General features: G+C 54.2%; 1 protein-coding gene and 1 long non-coding RNA gene across 7 annotated transcripts in view; one reads left to right on the plus strand and one right to left on the minus strand.

Annotated features, from left to right (window-relative positions):
* The first annotated feature begins 1284 nt into the window (after nt 1–1284).
* The window catches only part of LOC125722166 (NACHT, LRR and PYD domains-containing protein 12-like), a 173370-nt gene continuing 155225 nt past the window's right edge, over nt 1285–19429 (plus strand). For 3 of the 6 annotated variants that reach the window (XM_048998337.1, XM_048998340.1, XM_048998342.1), the window contains exons 1-2: nt 1285–1627; nt 4818–4919. In XM_048998337.1, coding sequence (XP_048854294.1) covers nt 4858–4919 — 62 coding nt within the window. In that variant the 5' untranslated portion in view covers nt 1285–1627; nt 4818–4857. The remainder of the gene's footprint in view (nt 1628–4817; nt 4920–19429) is intronic. The other 3 variants (XM_048998346.1, XM_048998338.1, XM_048998343.1) reach the window with 3 other exon arrangements.
* On the minus strand, nt 2457–4071 carry LOC125722214 (uncharacterized). The gene is made up of 3 exons (XR_007386212.1): nt 3536–4071; nt 3301–3458; nt 2457–3219 (listed from the first exon to the last, which is right to left on the minus strand). It is a non-coding gene; the product is annotated as an uncharacterized LOC125722214 (long non-coding RNA).

Raw genomic sequence — 19429 nt, forward strand, 5'->3', positions numbered from 1 at the left:
AAATGTCACCAAATGTGAACATGAGGAATGATGTAATGGTGAAAACAACTTTGGACCCGTCTGTTTACAAGAAAAAAACACTTTCAGACATCATACTGAAGTGATGCTTTTAGTGTCAAAAAAACCCTTTAAACTCCAGAGATTCTACTTGGAAAATATTGGATAATATTAACCTTATAAGAAGTGATATTTGTGTTTAGATGCCATATTCTGTCATGAAAATGTTTAGGCTCTTGGTCTTTTGCTTGAATATGGTAAAGTAATGAAAACCAGTACAGATATAAAGACACATCAGACCTTTTAATGGTTAATAATAAATAGATGTTATTGTTTTCAGAAGTCATTTTTTATCATGCTTAAGTAAATTTCCATTTAATCACAGTATTTTGTTCATACTGGCGTCTGTATGGAAGTGTTTACATTACAGCATTTAAGGCCTTTGCTCCATGAATTGTGGGCCATGCATCAAAAGAAATCAGTTTTATATAATAAAATAACATAATAAAATGAACATAATAATATGAACATAATAATAGAACATAATAAAATGTATGTAATAAAACATTTCAGTACAATGGTATATTGCGTCTAAGGATAAACATTTTTGTTCATTAGTAGAATTATAAGCTACAGAGACGGACAGATAATTCAGAATTGTGTTTCTCAGAGTTTGCGTTCCTCTGTCTCTCTCTTTTTTTTTTTTAATAGAGTACACACAAACTATTACTGAAAATGCCCAGATATGTACTTTCCTCAAAGTGGTAACAAGTCAATTCAATTACAATGAATCGAAAGCCCAATGAAGTTCTGAAGGTAAGTCTCGGTAAATGAGTCAGGCGCCATCACGTCATTGCATTCGGCTGCGCAGCATTTAAGGTGGACCGGAAAATCCTAACAAGGTGTCACCTTCTTAACACTGCAAACTCTAGTCAAGGAAATAGGCACTGCACACTGCTAAAAGTTACGGAAGTCTTTTAGAGGACATACATATTTTTTTTTCTTTTCGTTATCTCGAGGTCACTTATTTTTCTCGTGAAAAAAAAAGTTTATGCATGTCCTCTACAGACTTCCGTAAAAAAACTATCCTTCCTCGCCCTCAACACACGTACTGCCGCAGCCTAAAAACCTCATCAACGCACAGCCACATACACATTCACATGAAGTTCGGCTTTTTAAAGGACGTTAACTTGCCCTGGAATGAAGTATCACCAGCGTCCCCGGTAGAGGATCCGCCCCGCTGTGACACACCGACCACAAGCCCCGGCTTCAAAGCTCGACCCGCCCCGCTGCCAGTACAATCGACAACACGGAGCCTCATCTTCCCTACACACTTACGCCCAATCGGCAGCCAGTGAAAAAGGGGTCGCTGTGTTAAACAGCCGCACTTGTTACTGCGCGCCGCTCCGGCACCCCGTCCCTGAGATACTGAGATCCTGAGTAGACATTCCCCCGCCCCCTCCAAGTGCAGCTAGTCAGTTACCGGAGGGCAGGTATTCTCCACACCCGCACCACAGGACGAAGCTGATAATTCCTTTTCTGTAAATGAAAGTGAAAGGGATTTAAAGCCAGTTTCACCAAAAAGCACGAATAAGATTCTGGAATAATACAAAGGCATTTGCATTGCAAGGTAAGAATATAATCAACAGATACAACTAATAAAATAAGTATGTTTAACCTGCGGCGTCTGCGGAAAATTTTGATTGGGTGGCCATCAGGGGCCAGTTATATTTATGGGGGCGGCCGCGCCTCACCGTGTCTGTTCTGTGCTTCCCCTTTGAAAATAAAATACTGTTTTTTTATTATTTTGATGTGGGGTGGTGGCCTCTTAAATCCGCCCCTGTTTAACACATACTGGGATATAACAGCAGAATTAGACGATTATAATTCGATACACTGTAACCGATTGCATGGAGTAAATGAGTTCGCCTTAAATACAATGTTGCCTAAACATGGAGCGCGGGACCCTACGAGAATAAACTAGACAGTATTTTGAAACTTTACGGTAAGGAGCCCTAAAGTCCCATAGGGTGACTTTTTCCACACAAGATACGCCTATTTACCTTCCTGGAATAAGATCATTTACTATAAATTTGTATGCATCTGTAAGGACTTCAAACACACACAGACACCATATAATGGGCAGAATTCATCTAATTGAGTCTTATTTTCGCATTGGAATGTAATGTTCATGCAGTTAAATTCTTGCCTCTCTTCTATGGGGCACCAAGTGTCAAGCGCTCATTTTCATGCACAAAATACATTCTGTGCCACAAAAGCATTATTTAATGACGTGACCATGTAATGCCTTGCTGTCACTGTTCTCAGGTAAATTCCACCAAACCTGTTATACCTGAAATACCTGTTCCTGGAATGTACCTGAGAACTTGTGGCTCATCAGAAGCCAAGTAGGACAGAAAACCTATCGGATAGTTGCTCTCTGGGACTGGAGCTGGAGGCCTTTAGTGTAGCTGGTTTGTGTGAGGTGTGTGACTCAACAGGACAGTGCCTGTGATCGTAAGATCGCCGTTTTAAATCCCAGGCGGGTCTCTGTATTTAATCATTTACGTAGTAGCAGGTCAGTGCCTGTGACCGAAAGATCGCCGTTTTAAATCCCAGGCGGGTCTCTGTATTTAATCATTTACGGAGTAGCAGGTCAGTACCTGTGACCGAAAGATCGCCGTTTTAAATCCCAGGCTGGGCTCTGTATTTAATCATTTACGGAGTAGCAGGTCAGTACCTGTGACCGAAAGATCGCCGTTTTAAATCCCAGGCTGGGCTCTGTATTTAATCACTAATTTGCGTAGTAGCAGGTCAGTGCCTGTGACCGTAAGATCGCCGTTTTAAATCCCAGGCTGGGCTCTGTATTTAATCACTCATTTACGTAGTAGCAGGTCAGTACCTGTGACCGTAAGATCGCCGTTTTAAATCCCAGGCTGGGCTCTGTATTTAATCACTCATTTACGTAGTAGCAGGTCAATACCTGTGACTGAAAGATCGCCGTTTTAAATCCCAGGCTGGGCTCTGTATTTAATCAGTCATTTACGTAGTAGCAGGTCAGTACCTGTGACCGAAAGATCGCCGTTTTAAATCCCAGGCTGGGCTCTGTATTTAATCAGTCATTTACGTAGTAGCAGGTCAGTGCCTGTGACCGAAAGATCGCCGTTTTAAATCCCAGGCTGGGCTCTGTATTTAATCATTTACGTAGTAGCAGGTCAGTGCCTGTGACCGAAAGATCGCCGTTTTATTTCCCAGGCTGGGCTCTGTATTTAATCAGTCATTTACGTAGTAGCAGGTCAGTACCTGTGACCGAAAGATCGCCGTTTTAAATCCCAGGCTGGGCTCTGTATTTAATCAGTCATTTACGGAGTAGCAGGTCAGTACCTGTGACCGAAAGATCGCCGTTTTAAATCCCAGGCGGGTCTCTGTATTTAATCATTTACGTAGTAGCAGGTCAGTGCCTGTGACCGAAAGATGGCCGTTTTAAATCCCAGGCGGGTCTCTGTATTTAATCATTTACGGAGTAGCAGGTCAGTACCTGTGACCGAAAGATCGCCGTTTTAAATCCCAGGCTGGGCTCTGTATTTAATCATTTACGGAGTAGCAGGTCAGTACCTGTGACCGAAAGATCGCCGTTTTAAATCCCAGGCTGGGCTCTGTATTTAATCATTTACGTAGTAGCAGGTCAGTGCCTGTGACCGAAAGATCGCCGTTTTAAATCCCAGGCTGGGCTCTGTATTTAATCATTTACGTAGTAGCAGGTCAGTGCCTGTGACCGAAAGATCGCCGTTTTAAATCCCAGGCTGGGCTTTGTATTTAATCAGTCATTTACGGAGTAGCAGTTCAGATAACTAGATGCTACAGAGCCTGTAGGGGCCACTAACAGTGAGGAAAAGTAAACCATGCACACGTTTTAGGGATTTCGTGAGCATGATTTAGTATTTCCTGGGCATGATAAATTAAATTGAGTGTATGATGTAGTACATCGTGTGCATGAAAAACAAACCCTGTCTGTGACCGTCTGTGGTACAGGGTCTGTGGTACAGGGCTCCATAAGATGCTGTCGGAATGAGTTTGCATGTGTGTGAATACTAGGGTTTTGCAGTAATAAATTTATTTGCTCAAATCTCTGTAATAAAGCATAATATATGTTATATTCAAACCTGAAAACGCTTTTCCATATCTGACAATGCGCCGTGGGCGTTGTTAGGTCTGATCACTCAGGCATATAGTATTTTCAGCTGAACACAGAGTATTTTAGCCTCAATGTCGATATTCCTTCAAAAACAAAAACACTCCAGCCCCAGGTAAACTTGACTTAGTCCCTGATCTTTTCAGTAGCTAGAAACTCCCCTGCAAGTAGCAACACAAAGTTGCATTCAGTTTCATGGTGGAAAGACGGGGTTATAATCAATCAAACCTATATTTTGTGCATGATAAATAAATACCTGTACATACCATTGAGCCAATATTTGCATAATAATGCATAATCAATCCATCCATCCATTTTCCAACCCACTTATCCTACTGGGTCGTGGGGGGGGTCCAGAGCCTATCCCAGAATCAATGGGCACGAAGCAGGGTACAACCCAGGATGGGGGGGCAGCCCATCGCAGATAATGCATAATATGTCTCCTATTTCATCTTTGCCTTATTCTACTAGACCTGCCACATGTACACATAACGTTTCAGACGATTCTGTAGTAGAAATGAGGCGGGAAATACACTATTGTCATTCCAACAGCGTCTAGTTCTATGTAAAAGTGTTGATCATTAGATATTGTAGTTTTTATGTGTTTATTTACCTTTCATGTTCACAGAGACCTCAGCAAGAATCATCTGCTCTCGATCAGCAACAAAATGGAGGAACCTGTTTCGGAAATGAGCCCCTCTGTGGAGCGTAAAACAAAGGGGACTGAGAGGTAGCAGTGTTACAGCCGACTAGCATGCATGTCTCTCTGGGTCTATAGTCAGGCCATAGTTTCCCTTTCCTCCAAAATCAGCCAATTCTTCTATTTTAGAGGCAACCATCACATCATCCCTCCTGCCCAAAACAACCACATATTGTAAGGTGGTAGAGAACAAATAATAGCACGTCAACGGGAATTCATTATAACGTGACTAATTTTTTTGATGCCATTAACGTGTGTTGAGTCAGATGGCAGCTCGGGAAAAATAATGAACAGAGAAAAAGGTATTTTGAATGGCAGGTTCAGCCTCAAAACTATGTCAGATGGGTCCATCGACAAGACCAAAGCTATTTGCAGTTACTGTAGATGTGAAATGAGTTACCACCAAAGTACATCTGGTCTTAAATACCATACCAGGTTGCGGCTCTTCTCAGAATGATAGATGCATTTTCATGTCTTACTATATTATGATAATACTATCATAAATATAAGTAATTTATTTATGGGTTAATGTTATTTTTTATTTAGGTATTTATTTAGCTATATATGAGTGAGGCCCTCCGTCGCGCGCTTCTGTGACGTCTTAACTGCCTAATTCATCTTCCTCAAAGTCATTCTCTACTTGAGTATGTCTCTGGTCAAATGATGTGGTTTCCGGAGTTTTTCTCAGTGTCCAAGATTGGATGTAGGCTTATTAAGTTTATTGGGATTCCTAATTCTTCCTAATAATATACTTTTTGTAGTAAATCATCACCACACCTTCCCAGATCTTCGTAAAATTATTATATTTTCTCCGATTTACATATTATAGCCAGCTGCGTTCGGAGTGCTGAGGACATTTTGCGCTGCTCGGTCAGCACAGTTACAAGTAGGGAGGTGGAGAGTGAAGGGCAGACGACTTCAGAGCCAAACGAACTTGGCTGAGGGTCAATCTTGGGTCAGACATTTAGGATAAAATGGCTTTTTGCTTTAAAAAGGCTGCTATCTCTGATCTATACTTAGTTATATGACTAAGTAATATGTAATATTTACTAGGTCAATGTGCCGATCTGTTGTTGGGTTTTTCTTAAGTGATGAAGGGTCTCTGATGACCTTTGGCCAATCTTTGTTGTTGTTTATTGTTGGTAATTGATTTCCAATAATACATGCATACATTTGCATAAAGCAATCATGCCTTACCAACTATAATATTGATAAGAATATTAACACCTGAAAAAATCCCTTTACGGTAAATGTTGAATAAATTCATGATTTAATTTGCGATTAATTTTTGATTAACTATGGACAGTTGTGCGATTAATCACAATTAAATATTGTAATCTATTGATAGCCCTAAAATATGCAAACTAAAAAACTGGAAAAAAGCAACAGCAGCCAAGTCTAGTAACAGAGGCTGTAATTGTCACATCTGTGTGCTGGGCGAGTGAGCAAGGCAGGATTAGGCAACAGAGGTGCAGGAAACGGGGTTTATTCAGGACGAACAGACACAACGGCAGAAGCCAGGATAACACCTGACACAGAACGGGAAATGAAGACAAGCGCACCACAAAAGGAGACACCAGGGAAACACTGAGCAGAGGAACCCAGGGACCAAGGGGGAGACACAGAGGACGAGGAGCAGAAACAGGAGGCACAAAACAAGGAGGCAGGAAGGTAGAGGATGGGGGAAAATGGGGAGCCCGAGGGAACAGCAGCGAGTGAGGGTTATGGCCGCAGGCGACCATAAGGCCGGAGCCGAAGGGGACCCCGCAAGGGGCGAGGAGAGATGCGGAGTATAGTGACTATGGTAGGTGTGTGATCCCAAAGGAGTTTAGATTAGTTCTGTCTGGCAAATGCATACAATGCTGACACGTTCCCCAGAACAGAGTTTAGCTGAGAATTGTCATCCCTTCACATCCGTCTTAGCATGACATCTCTGTCCAGCTCTAGGGAGCCTCCACAGAAAGCACCAATCACTGACTAACCTGCAAAAACAGACCCCAGCAAAATCCATCCCAGTGACTGTTTTCTAAGTTATTTATTCAACACCATTATGGTGGATTAAAAAAAATCTGAAAAAGACATGAAGATCAAGGCTTTCTTTAACTTATTAGCACACAGTTCTCTGATCTTCAAAAGAATCAGCAATGAGCCAAGAAAAAATGAGTATATAATAAGAAAAGGCTGAGGTGTCCACATTAAATGGGGCAGATAGGGGTCACGCACATGGGCCTGGAATCTGGGAAGAGGTGGAGTTACAGTGATCTAACACTCTGTGGTGTCAATTGAACACTATAAGAGCTAATAAAACTTAACACTATACAACAACACTCACTACACTCTGTAAAGTGTTAAATGTAACACTGATTTGGTGAGAATTATATAAACACCACGCAGTATTAATTTAACAATGGAAAATTTACTGTGCTGGGACATCAACTATTACCTCCAGAGTTGGCACCGTAAGAGTAGGTGCTGCCCCTTTTAGAGCCATCGGGACCCGCAGGATAGTATCCCATACTGCCCTGGCCCCCTAATTAGCCAGGCCTGCCTCCCGGAAGTGGTAAGCTGCTAGCGGCGGCAGCACTGTGAGGGCGATGCAGGCCTTGGGCACCTGCAGGATAGTATCCCATACTGCCCCGGCCCCCGAATCAGCCAGGCCTGCCTCCCGGAAGTGGTAAGCTGCTAGCGGCGGCAGCTCTGTGAGGGCGATGCAGGCTTTGGGCACCTGCAGGATAGTATCCCATACTGCCCTGGCCCCCTAATTAGCCAGGCCTGCCTCCCGGAAGTGGTAAGCTGCTAGCGGCGGCAGCTCTGTGAGAGCGATGCGGGCTTTGGGCACCTGCAGGATAGTATCCCATACTGCCCGGCCCCCGAATTAGCCAGGCCTGCCTCCCGGAAGTGGTAAGCTGCTAGCGGCGGCAGCTCTGTGAGAGCGATGCGGGCTTTGGTCACCTGCAGGATAGTATCCCATACTGCCCCGGCCCTATAATTAGCCAGACGTACCTCCCGGAAGTGGTAAGCTGCTAGCGGCGGCAGCTCTGTGAGGGCGATGCGGGCTTTGGGCACCTGCAGGATAGTATCCCATACTGCCCCGGCCCTATAATTAGCCAGACGTACCTCCCGGAAGTGGTAAGCTGCTAGCGGCGGCAGCTCTGTGAGGGCGATGTGGGCTTTGGGCACCTGCAGGATAGTATCCCATACTGCCCCGGCCCCCTAATTAGCCAGGCCTGCCTCCCGGAAGTGGTAAGCTGCTAGCGGCGGCAGCTCTGTGAGGGCGATGCGGGCTTTGGGCCCCAGCAAGATAGTATCCCATACTGCCCCGGCCCCCTAATTAGCCAGGCCTGCCTCCCGGAAGTGGTAAGCTGCTAGTGGCGGCAGCTCTGTGAGGCGATGCGGGCTTTGGGCCCCAGCAAGATAGTATCCCATACTGCCCCGGCCCCCTAATTAGCCAGGCCTGCCTCCCGGAAGTGGTAAGCTGCTAGTGGCGGCAGCTCTGTGAGGCGATGCGGGCTTTGGGTACCTGCAGGATAGTATCCCATACTGCCCTGCCCCCTAATTAGCCTGGCCTGCCTCCCGGAAGTGGTAAGCTGCTAGCGGCGGAAGCTCTGTGAGGGTGATGCAGGCCTTGGGCACCTGCAGGATAGTATCCCATACTGCCCCGGCCCCCTAATTAACCAGGCCTGCATCCCGGAAGTGGTAAGCTGCTTGCGGCGGCAGCTCTGTGAGGGTGATGCAGGCTTTGGGCACCTGCAGGATAGTATCCCATACTGCCCCGGCCCCCTAATTAGCCTGCCCTGCCTCCCGGAAGTGGTAAGCTGCTAGCGGCAGCAGCTCTGTGACGGCGATGCAGGCCGTGGGCACCTGCCGGATAGTATCCCATACTGCCCTGCCCCCTAATTAGCCAGGCCTGCCTCCCAGAAGTGGTAAGCTGCTAGCGGCGGCAGCTCTGTGAGGGTGATGCAGGCCTTGGGCACCTGCAGGATAGTATCCCATACTGCCCCGGCCCCCTAATTAACCAGGCCTGCCTCCCGGAAGTGGTAAGCTGCTAGCGGCGGCAGCTCTGTGAGGGTGATGCAGGCCTTGGGCACCTGCAGGATAGTATCCCATACTGCCCCGGCCCCCTAATTAACCAGGCCTGCCTCCCGGAAGTGGTAAGCTGCTAGCGGCGGCAGCTCTGTGAGGGTGATGCAGGCCTTGGGCACCTGCAGGATAGTATCCCATACTGCCCCGGCCCCGTAATTAGCCAGGCCTGCCTCCCGGAAGTGGTAAGCTGCTAGCGGCGGCAGCTCTGTGAGGGTGATGCAGGCCTTGGGCACCTGCAGGATAGTATCCCATACTGCCCCGGTCCCCAAATTAACCAGGCCTGCCTCCCGGAAGTGGTAAGCTGCTAGCGGCGGCAGCTCTGTGAGGGTGATGCAGGCCTTGGGCACCTGCAGGATAGTATCCCATACTGCCCCGGCCCCCTAATTAGCCAGGCCTGCCTCCCGGAAGTGGTAAGCTGCTAGTGGCGGCAGCTCTGAGGCGATGCGGGCTTTGCGCACCTGCAGGATAGTATCCCATACTGCCCCGGCCCTCTAATTAGCCAGCCCTGCCTCCCGGAAGTGGTAAGCTGCTAGCGGCAGCAGCTCTGTGACGGCGATGCAGGCCGTGGGCACCTGCAGGATAGTATCCCATACTGCCCTGCCCCCTAATTAGCCAGGCCTGCCTCCCAGAAGTGGTAAGCTGCTAGCGGCGGCAGCTCTGTGAGGGTGATGCAGGCCTTGGGCACCTGCAGGATAGTATCCCATACTGCCCCGGCCCCCTAATTAACCAGGCCTGCCTCCCGGAAGTGGTAAGCTGCTAGCGGCGGCAGCTCTGTGAGGGTGATGCAGGCCTTGGGCACCTGCAGGATAGTATCCCATACTGCCCCGGCCCCCTAATTAACCAGGCCTGCCTCCCGGAAGTGGTAAGCTGCTAGCGGCGGCAGCTCTGTGAGGGTGATGCAGGCCTTGGGCACCTGCAGGATAGTATCCCATACTGCCCCGGCCCCGTAATTAGCCAGGCCTGCCTCCCGGAAGTGGTAAGCTGCTAGCGGCGGCAGCTCTGTGAGGGTGATGCAGGCCTTGGGCACCTGCAGGATAGTATCCCATACTGCCCCGGTCCCCTAATTAACCAGGCCTGCCTCCCGGAAGTGGTAAGCTGCTAGCGGCGGCAGCTCTGTGAGGGTGATGCAGGCCTTGGGCACCTGCAGGATAGTATCCCATACTGCCCCGGCCCCCTAATTAGCCAGGCCTGCCTCCCGGAAGTGGTAAGCTGCTAGTGGCGGCAGCTCTGAGGCGATGCGGGCTTTGCGCACCTGCAGGATAGTATCCCATACTGCCCCGGCCCTCTAATTAGCCAGCCCTGCCTCCCGGAAGTGGTAAGCTGCTAGCGGCAGCAGCTCTGTGACGGCGATGCAGGCCGTGGGCACCTGCAGGATAGTATCCCATACTGCCCTGCCCCCTAATTAGCCAGGCCTGCCTCCCAGAAGTGGTAAGCTGCTAGCGGCGGCAGCTCTGTGAGGGTGATGCAGGCCTTGGGCACCTGCAGGATAGTATCCCATACTGCCCCGGCCCCCTAATTAACCAGGCCTGCCTCTCGGAAGTGGTAAGCTGCTAGCGGCGGCAGCTCTGTGAGGGCGATGCGGGCTTTGGGTATCTGCAGGATAGTATCCCGTACTGCCCTGCCCCCTAATTAGCCAGGCCTGCCTCCCGGAAGTGGTAAGCAGCTAGTGGCGGCAGCTCTGTGAGGCGATGCGGGCTTTGGGTACCTGCAGGATAGTATCCCATACTGCCCTGCCCCCTAATTAGCCAGGCCTTCCTCCCGGAAGTGGTAAGCTGCTAGCGGCAGCAGCTCTGTGAGGGCGATGCGGCCTTTGGGTACCTGCAGGATAGTATCCCATACTGCCCCGGCCCCATAATTAACCAGGCCTGCCTCCCGGAAGTGGTAAGCTGCTAGCGGCAGCAGCTCTCTGAGGGCGATGCGGGCTTTGGGCCCCAGCAGGATAGTATCCCATAATGCCCCGGCCCCCTAATTAGCCAGGCCTGCCTCCCGGAAGTGGTAAGCTGCTAGCGGCGGCAGCTCTGTGAGGGCGATGCGGGCTTTGGGCCCCAGCAGGATAGTATCCCATACTGCCCTGGCCCCCTAATTAACCAGGCCTGCCTCCCGGAAGTGGTAAGCTGCTAGCGGCGGCAGCTCTGTGAGGGCGATGTGGGCATTGGGCACCTGCAGGATAGTATCCCATACTGCCCCGGCCCCCTAATTAGCCAGCCCTGCCTCCCGGAAGTGGTAAGCTGCTAGCGGCGGCAGCTCTGTGAGGGTGATGCAGGCCTTGGGCACCTGCAGGATAGTATCCCATACTGCCCCGGCCCCCTAATTAACCAGGCCTGCCTCTCGGAAGTGGTAAGCTGCTAGCGGCGGAAGCTCTGTGAGGGCGATGCGGGCTTTGGGTACCTGCAGGATAGTATCCCGTACTGCCCTGCCCCCTAATTAGCCAGGCCTGCCTCCCGGAAGTGGTAAGCAGCTAGTGGCGGCAGCTCTGTGAGGCGATGCGGGCTTTGGGTACCTGCAGGATAGTATCCCATACTGCCCTGCCCCCTAATTAGCCAGGCCTTCCTCCCGGAAGTGGTAAGCTGCTAGCGGCGGAAGCTCTGTGAGGGTGATGCAGGCCTTGGGCACCTGCAGGATAGTATCTCATACTGCCCCGGCCCCCTAATTAACCAGGACTGCCTCCCGGAAGTGGAAAGCTGCTTGCGGCGGCAGCTCTGTGAGGGTGATGCAGGCTTTGGGTACCTGCAGGATAGTATCCCATACTGCCCTGCCCCCTAATTAGCCAGGCCTTCCTCCCGGAAGTGGTAAGCTGCTAGCGGCGGAAGCTCTGTGAGGGTGATGCAGGCCTTGGGCACCTGCAGGATAGTATCCCATACTGCCCCGGTCCCCAAATTAACCAGGCCTGCCTCCCGGAAGTGGTAAGCTGCTAGCGGCGGCAGCTCTGTGAGGGTGATGCAGGCCTTGGGCACCTGCAGGATAGTATCCCATACTGCCCCGGCCCCCTAATTAGCCAGGCCTGCCTCCCGGAAGTGGTAAGCTGCTAGTGGCGGCAGCTCTGAGGCGATGCGGGCTTTGCGCACCTGCAGGATAGTATCCCATACTGCCCCGGCCCTCTAATTAGCCAGCCCTGCCTCCCGGAAGTGGTAAGCTGCTAGCGGCAGCAGCTCTGTGACGGCGATGCAGGCCGTGGGCACCTGCAGGATAGTATCCCATACTGCCCTGCCCCCTAATTAGCCAGGCCTGCCTCCCAGAAGTGGTAAGCTGCTAGCGGCGGCAGCTCTGTGAGGGTGATGCAGGCCTTGGGCACCTGCAGGATAGTATCCCATACTGCCCCGGCCCCCTAATTAACCAGGCCTGCCTCCCGGAAGTGGTAAGCTGCTAGCGGCGGCAGCTCTGTGAGGGTGATGCAGGCCTTGGGCACCTGCAGGATAGTATCCCATACTGCCCCGGCCCCCTAATTAACCAGGCCTGCCTCCCGAAAGTGGTAAGCTGCTAGCGGCGGCAGCTCTGTGAGGGTGATGCAGGCCTTGGGCACCTGCAGGATAGTATCCCATACTGCCCCGGCCCCGTAATTAGCCAGGCCTGCCTCCCGGAAGTGGTAAGCTGCTAGCGGCGGCAGCTCTGTGAGGGTGATGCAGGCCTTGGGCACCTGCAGGATAGTATCCCATACTGCCCCGGTCCCCTAATTAACCAGGCCTGCCTCCCGGAAGTGGTAAGCTGCTAGCGGCGGCAGCTCTGTGAGGGTGATGCAGGCCTTGGGCACCTGCAGGATAGTATCCCATACTGCCCCGGCCCCCTAATTAGCCAGGCCTGCCTCCCGGAAGTGGTAAGCTGCTAGTGGCGGCAGCTCTGAGGCGATGCGGGCTTTGCGCACCTGCAGGATAGTATCCCATACTGCCCCGGCCCTCTAATTAGCCAGCCCTGCCTCCCGGAAGTGGTAAGCTGCTAGCGGCAGCAGCTCTGTGACGGCGATGCAGGCCGTGGGCACCTGCAGGATAGTATCCCATACTGCCCTGCCCCCTAATTAGCCAGGCCTGCCTCCCAGAAGTGGTAAGCTGCTAGCGGCGGCAGCTCTGTGAGGGTGATGCAGGCCTTGGGCACCTGCAGGATAGTATCCCATACTGCCCCGGCCCCCTAATTAACCAGGCCTGCCTCTCGGAAGTGGTAAGCTGCTAGCGGCGGCAGCTCTGTGAGGGCGATGCGGGCTTTGGGTATCTGCAGGATAGTATCCCGTACTGCCCTGCCCCCTAATTAGCCAGGCCTGCCTCCCGGAAGTGGTAAGCAGCTAGTGGCGGCAGCTCTGTGAGGCGATGCGGGCTTTGGGTACCTGCAGGATAGTATCCCATACTGCCCTGCCCCCTAATTAGCCAGGCCTTCCTCCCGGAAGTGGTAAGCTGCTAGCGGCAGCAGCTCTGTGAGGGCGATGCGGCCTTTGGGTACCTGCAGGATAGTATCCCATACTGCCCCGGCCCCATAATTAACCAGGCCTGCCTCCCGGAAGTGGTAAGCTGCTAGCGGCAGCAGCTCTCTGAGGGCGATGCGGGCTTTGGGCCCCAGCAGGATAGTATCCCATAATGCCCCGGCCCCCTAATTAGCCAGGCCTGCCTCCCGGAAGTGGTAAGCTGCTAGCGGCGGAAGCTCTGTGAGGGCGATGCGGGCTTTGGGTACCTGCAGGATAGTATCCCGTACTGCCCTGCCCCCTAATTAACCAGGCCTGCCTCCCGGAAGTGGTAAGCTGCTAGCGGCGGCAGCTCTGTGAGGGCGATGTGGGCATTGGGCACCTGCAGGATAGTATCCCATACTGCCCCGGCCCCCTAATTAGCCAGCCCCTGCCTCCCGGAAGTGGTAAGCTGCTAGCGGCGGCAGCTCTGTGAGGGTGATGCAGGCCTTGGGCACCTGCAGGATAGTATCCCATACTGCCCCGGCCCCCCTAATTAACCAGGCCTGCCTCTCGGAAGTGGTAAGCTGCTAGCGGCGGAAGCTCTGTGAGGGCGATGCGGGCTTTGGGTACCTGCAGGATAGTATCCCGTACTGCCCTGCCCCCTAATTAGCCAGGCCTGCCTCCCGGAAGTGGTAAGCAGCTAGTGGCGGCAGCTCTGTGAGGCGATGCGGGCTTTGGGTACCTGCAGGATAGTATCCCATACTGCCCTGCCCCCTAATTAGCCAGGCCTTCCTCCCGGAAGTGGTAAGCTGCTAGCGGCGGAAGCTCTGTGAGGGTGATGCAGGCCTTGGGCACCTGCAGGATAGTATCTCATACTGCCCCGGCCCCCTAATTAACCAGGACTGCCTCCCGGAAGTGGAAAGCTGCTTGCGGCGGCAGCTCTGTGAGGGTGATGCAGGCTTTGGGTACCTGCAGGATAGTATCCCATACTGCCCTGCCCCCTAATTAGCCAGGCCTTCCTCCCGGAAGTGGTAAGCTGCTAGCGGCGGAAGCTCTGTGAGGGTGATGCAGGCCTTGGGCACCTGCAGGATAGTATCCCATACTGCCCCGGCCCCCTAATTAACCAGGCCTGCCTCCCGGAAGTGGTAAGCTGCTAGCGGCAGCAGCTCTGTGAGGGCGATGCGGGCTTTGGGTACCTGCAGGATAGTATCCCATACTGCCCTGCCCCCTAATTAGCCAGGCCTGCCTCCCGTAAGTGGTAAGCTGCTAGCGGCGGCAGCTCTGTGAGGCGATGCGGGCTTTGGGCACCTGCAGGATAGTATCCCATACTGCCCCGGCCCACTAATTAACCAGGCCTGCCTCCCGGAAGTGGTAAGCTGCTAGCGGCGGCAGCTCTCTGAGGGCGATGCGGGCTTTGGGCCCCAGCAGGATAGTATCCCATAATGCCCCGGCCCCCTAATTAGCCAGGCCTGCCTCCCGGAAGTGGTAAGCTGCTAGCGGCGGCAGCTCTGTGAGGGCGATGCGGGCTTTGGGCCCCAGCAGGATAGTATCCCATACTGCCCTGGCCCCCTAATTAGCCAGGCCTGCCTCCCGGAAGTGGTAAGCTGCTAGCGGCGGCAGCTCTGTGAGGGCGATGCGGGCTTTGGGCCCCAGCAGGATAGTATCCCATACTGCCCCGGCCCCCCTAATTAGCCAGGCCTGCCTCCCGGAAGTGGTAAGCTGCTAGCGGCAGCAGCTCTGTGACGGCGATGCAGGCCGTGGGCACCTGCAGGATAGTATCCCATACTGCCCTGCCCCCTAATTAGCCAGGCCTGCCTCCCAGAAGTGGTAAGCTGCTAGCGGCGGCAGCTCTGTGAGGGTGATGCAGGCCTTGGGCACCTGCAGGATAGTATCCCATATTGCCCCGGCCCCCTAATTAACCAGGCCTGCCTCTCGGAAGTGGTAAGCTGCTAGCGGCGGCAGCTCTGTGAGGGCGATGCGGGCTTTGGGTACCTGCAGGATAGTATCCCGTACTGCCCTGCCCCCTAATTAGCCAGGCCTGCCTCCCGGAAGTGGTAAGCTGCTAGCGGCAGCAGCTCTGTAAGGGTGATGCAGGCCTTGGGCACCTGCAGTATAGTATCCCATACTGCCCCGGCCCCCTAATTAACCAGGCCTGCCTCCCGGAAGTGGTAAGCTGCTAGCGGCGGCAGCTCTGTGAGGGTGATGCAGGCCTTGGGCACCTGCAGAATAGTATCCCATACTGCCCCGGCCCCCTAATTAACCAGGCCTGCCTCCCGGAAGTGGTAAGCTGCTAGCGGCGGCAGCTCTGTGAGGGTGATGCAGGCCTTGGGCACCTGCAGGATAGTATCCCATACTGCCCCGGCCCCGTAATTAGCCAGGCCTGCCTCCCGGAAGTGGTAAGCTGCTAGCGGCGGCAGCTCTGTGAGGGTAATGCAGGCCTTGGGCACCTGCAGGATAGTATCCCATACTGCCCCGGCCCCCTAATTAACCAGGCCTGCCTCCCGGAAGTGGTAAGCTGCTAGCGGCGGCAGCTCTGTGAGGGTGATGCAGGCTTTGGGTACCTGCAGGATAGTATCCCATACTGCCCTGCCCCCTAATTAGCCAGGCCTTCCTCCCGGAAGTGGTAAGCTGCTTGCGGCGGCAGCTCTGTGAGGGCGATGCAGGCCTTGGGCACCTGCAGGATAGTATCCCATACTGCCCTGGCCCCCTAATTAGCCAGCCCTGCCTCCCGGAAGTGGTAATCTGCTAGCGGCAGCAGCTCTGTGACGGCGATGCAGGCCGTGGGCACCTGCAGGATAGTATCCCATACTGCCCTGCCCCCTAATTAGCCAGGCCCGCCTCCCAGAAGTGGTAAGCTGCTAGCGGCGGCAGCTCTGTGAGGGTGATGCAGGCCTTGGGCACCTGCAGGATAGTATCCCATATTGCCCCGGCCCCCTAATTAACCAGGCCTGCCTCTCGGAAGTGGTAAGCTGCTAGCGGCGGCAGCTCTGTGAGGGCGATGCGGGCTTTGGGTACCTGCAGGATAGTATCCCGTACTGCCCTGCCCCCTAATTAGCCAGGCCTGCCTCCCGGAAGTGGTAAGCTGCTAGCGGCAGCAGCTCTGTAAGGGTGATGCAGGCCTTGGGCACCTGCAGGATAGTATCCCATACTGCCCCGGCCCCCTAATTAACCAGGCCTGCCTCCCGGAAGTGGTAAGCTGCTAGCGGCGGCAGCTCTGTGAGGGTGATGCAGGCCTTGGGCACCTGCAGGATAGTATCCCATACTGCCCCGGCCCCCTAATTAACCAGGCCTGCCTCCCGGAAGTGGTAAGCTGCTAGCGGCGGCAGCTCTGTGAGGGTGATGCAGGCCTTGGGCACCTGCAGGATAGTATCCCATACTGCCCCGGCCCCGTAATTAGCCAGGCCTGCCTCCCGGAAGTGGTAAGCTGCTAGCGCCGGCAGCTCTGTGAGGGTGATGCAGGCCTTGGGCACCTGCAGGATAGTATCCCATACTGCCCCGGCCCCCTAATTAACCAGGCCTGCCTCCCGGAAGTGGTAAGCTGCTAGCGGCGGCAGCTCTGTGAGGGTGATGCAGGCTTTGGGTACCTGCAGGATAGTATCCCATACTGCCCTGCCCCCTAATTAGCCAGGCCTTCCTCCCGGAAGTGGTAAGCTGCTAGCGGCGGAAGCTCTGTGAGGGTGATGCAGGCCTTGGGCACCTGCAGGATAGTATCCCATACTGCCCCGGCCCCCTAATTAACCAGGACTGCCTCCCGGAAGTGGTAAGCTGCTTGCGGCGGCAGCTCTGTGAGGGTGATGCAGGCCTTGGGCACCTGCAGGATAGTATCCCATACTGCCCTGGCCCCCTAATTAGCCAGCCCTGCCTCCCGGAAGTGGTAAGCTGCTAGCGGCAGCAGCTCTGTGAGGGCGATGCGGCCTTTGGGTACATGCAGGATAGTATCCCATACTGCCCCGGCCCCCTAATTAACCAGGCCTGCCTCCCGGAAGTGGTAAGCTGCTAGTGGCGGCAGCTCTGTGAGGGTGATGCAGGCCTTGGGCACCTGCAGGATAGTATCCCATACTGCCCTGGCCCACTAATTAACCAGGCCTGCCTCCCGGAAGTGGTAAGCTGCTAGCGGCAGCAGCTCTCTGAGGGCGATGCGGGCTTTGGGCCCCAGCAGGATAGTATCCCATAATGCCCCGGCCCCCTAATTAGCCAGGCCTGCCTCCCGGAAGTGGTAAGCTGCTAGCGGCGGCAGCTCTGTGAGGGCGATGCAGGCCATGGGCACCTGCAGGATAGTATCCCATACTGCCCTGGCCCCCTAATTAGCCAGACGTACCTCTCGGAAGTGGTAAGCTGCTAGCGGCGGCAGCTTTGTGAGGCGATGCGGGCTTTGGGTACCTGCAGGATAGTATCCCATACTGCCCCGGCCCCCTAATTAGCCAGCCCTGCCTCCCGGAAGTGGTAAGCTGGTAGCGGCAGCAGCTCTGTGACGGCGATGCAGGCCGTGGGCACCTGCAGGATAGTATCCCATACTGCCCTGCCCCCTAATTAGCCAGGCCTGCCTCCCAGAAGTGGTAAGCTGCTAGCGGCGGCAGCTCTGTGAGGGTGATGCAGGCCTTGGGCACCTGCAGGATAGTATCCCATATTGCCCCGGCCCCCTAATTAACCAGGCCTGCCTCTCGGAAGTGGTAAGCTGCTAGCGGCGGCAGCTCTGTGAGGGCGATGCGGGCTTTGGGTACCTGCAGGATAGTATCCCGTACTGCCCTGCCCCCTAATTAGCCAGGCCTGCCTCCCGGAAGTGGTAAGCTGCTAGCGGCGGCAGCTCTGTGAGGGCGATGCAGGCTTTGGGCACCTGCAGGATAGTATCCCATACTGCCCCGGCCCCCTAATTAACCAGGCCTGCCTCCCGGAAGTGGTAAGCTGCTACACGCGGCAGCTCTGTGAGAGCGATGCGGGCTTTGGGCACCTGCAGGATAGTATCCCATACTGCCCGGCCCCCGAATTAGCCAGGCCTGCCTCCCGGAAGTGGTAAGCTGCTAGCGGCGGCAGCTCTGTGAGAGCGATGCGGGCTTTGGTCACCTGCAGGATAGTATCCCATACTGCCCCGGCCCCCGAATTAGCCAGGCCTGCCTCCCGGAAGTGGTAAGCTGCTAGCGGCGGCAGCTCTGTGAGGGCGATGCGGGCTTTGGGCCCCAGCAAGATAGTATCCCATACTGCCCCGGCCCCCTAATTAGCCAGGCCTGCCTCCCGGAAGTGGTAAGCTGCTAGTGGCGGCAGCTCTGTGAGGCGATGCGGGCTTTGGGCCCCAGCAAGATAGTATCCCATACTGCCCCGGCCCCCTAATTAGCCAGGCCTGCCTCCCGGAAGTGGTAAGCTGCTAGTGGCGGCAGCTCTGTGAGGCGATGCGGGCTTTGGGTACCTGCAGGATAGTATCCCATACTGCCCTGCCCCCTAATTAGCCTGGCCTGCCTCCCGGAAGTGGTAAGCTGCTAGCGGCGGAAGCTCTGTGAGGGTGATGCAGGCCTTGGGCACCTGCAGGATAGTATCCCATACTGCCCCGGCCCCCTAATTAACCAGGCCTGCCTCCCGGAAGTGGTAAGCTGCTTGCGGCGGCAGCTCTGTGAGGGTGATGCAGGCTTTGGGCACCTGCAGGATAGTATCCCATACTGCCCCGGCCCCCTAATTAGCCTGCCCTGCCTCCCGGAAGTGGTAAGCTGCTAGCGGCAGCAGCTCTGTGACGGCGATGCAGGCCGTGGGCACCTGCCGGATAGTATCCCATACTGCCCTGCCCCCTAATTAGCCAGGCCTGCCTCCCAGAAGTGGTAAGCTGCTAGCGGCGGCAGCTCTGTGAGGGTGATGCAGGCCTTGGGCACCTGCAGGATAGTATCCCATACTGCCCCGGCCCCCTAATTAACCAGGCCTGCCTCCCGGAAGTGGTAAGCTGCTAGCGGCGGCAGCTCTGTGAGGGTGATGCAGGCCTTGGGCACCTGCAGGATAGTATCCCATACTGCCCCGGCCCCCTAATTAACCAGGCCTGCCTCCCGGAAGTGGTAAGCTGCTAGCGGCGGCAGCTCTGTGAGGGTGATGCAGGCCTTGGGCACCTGCAGGA

The sequence above is a fragment of the Brienomyrus brachyistius genome, unplaced genomic scaffold, assembly GCF_023856365.1.
Source record: "Brienomyrus brachyistius isolate T26 unplaced genomic scaffold, BBRACH_0.4 scaffold37, whole genome shotgun sequence".
In the NCBI taxonomy this organism is placed as follows: domain Eukaryota; kingdom Metazoa; phylum Chordata; class Actinopteri; order Osteoglossiformes; family Mormyridae; genus Brienomyrus; species Brienomyrus brachyistius.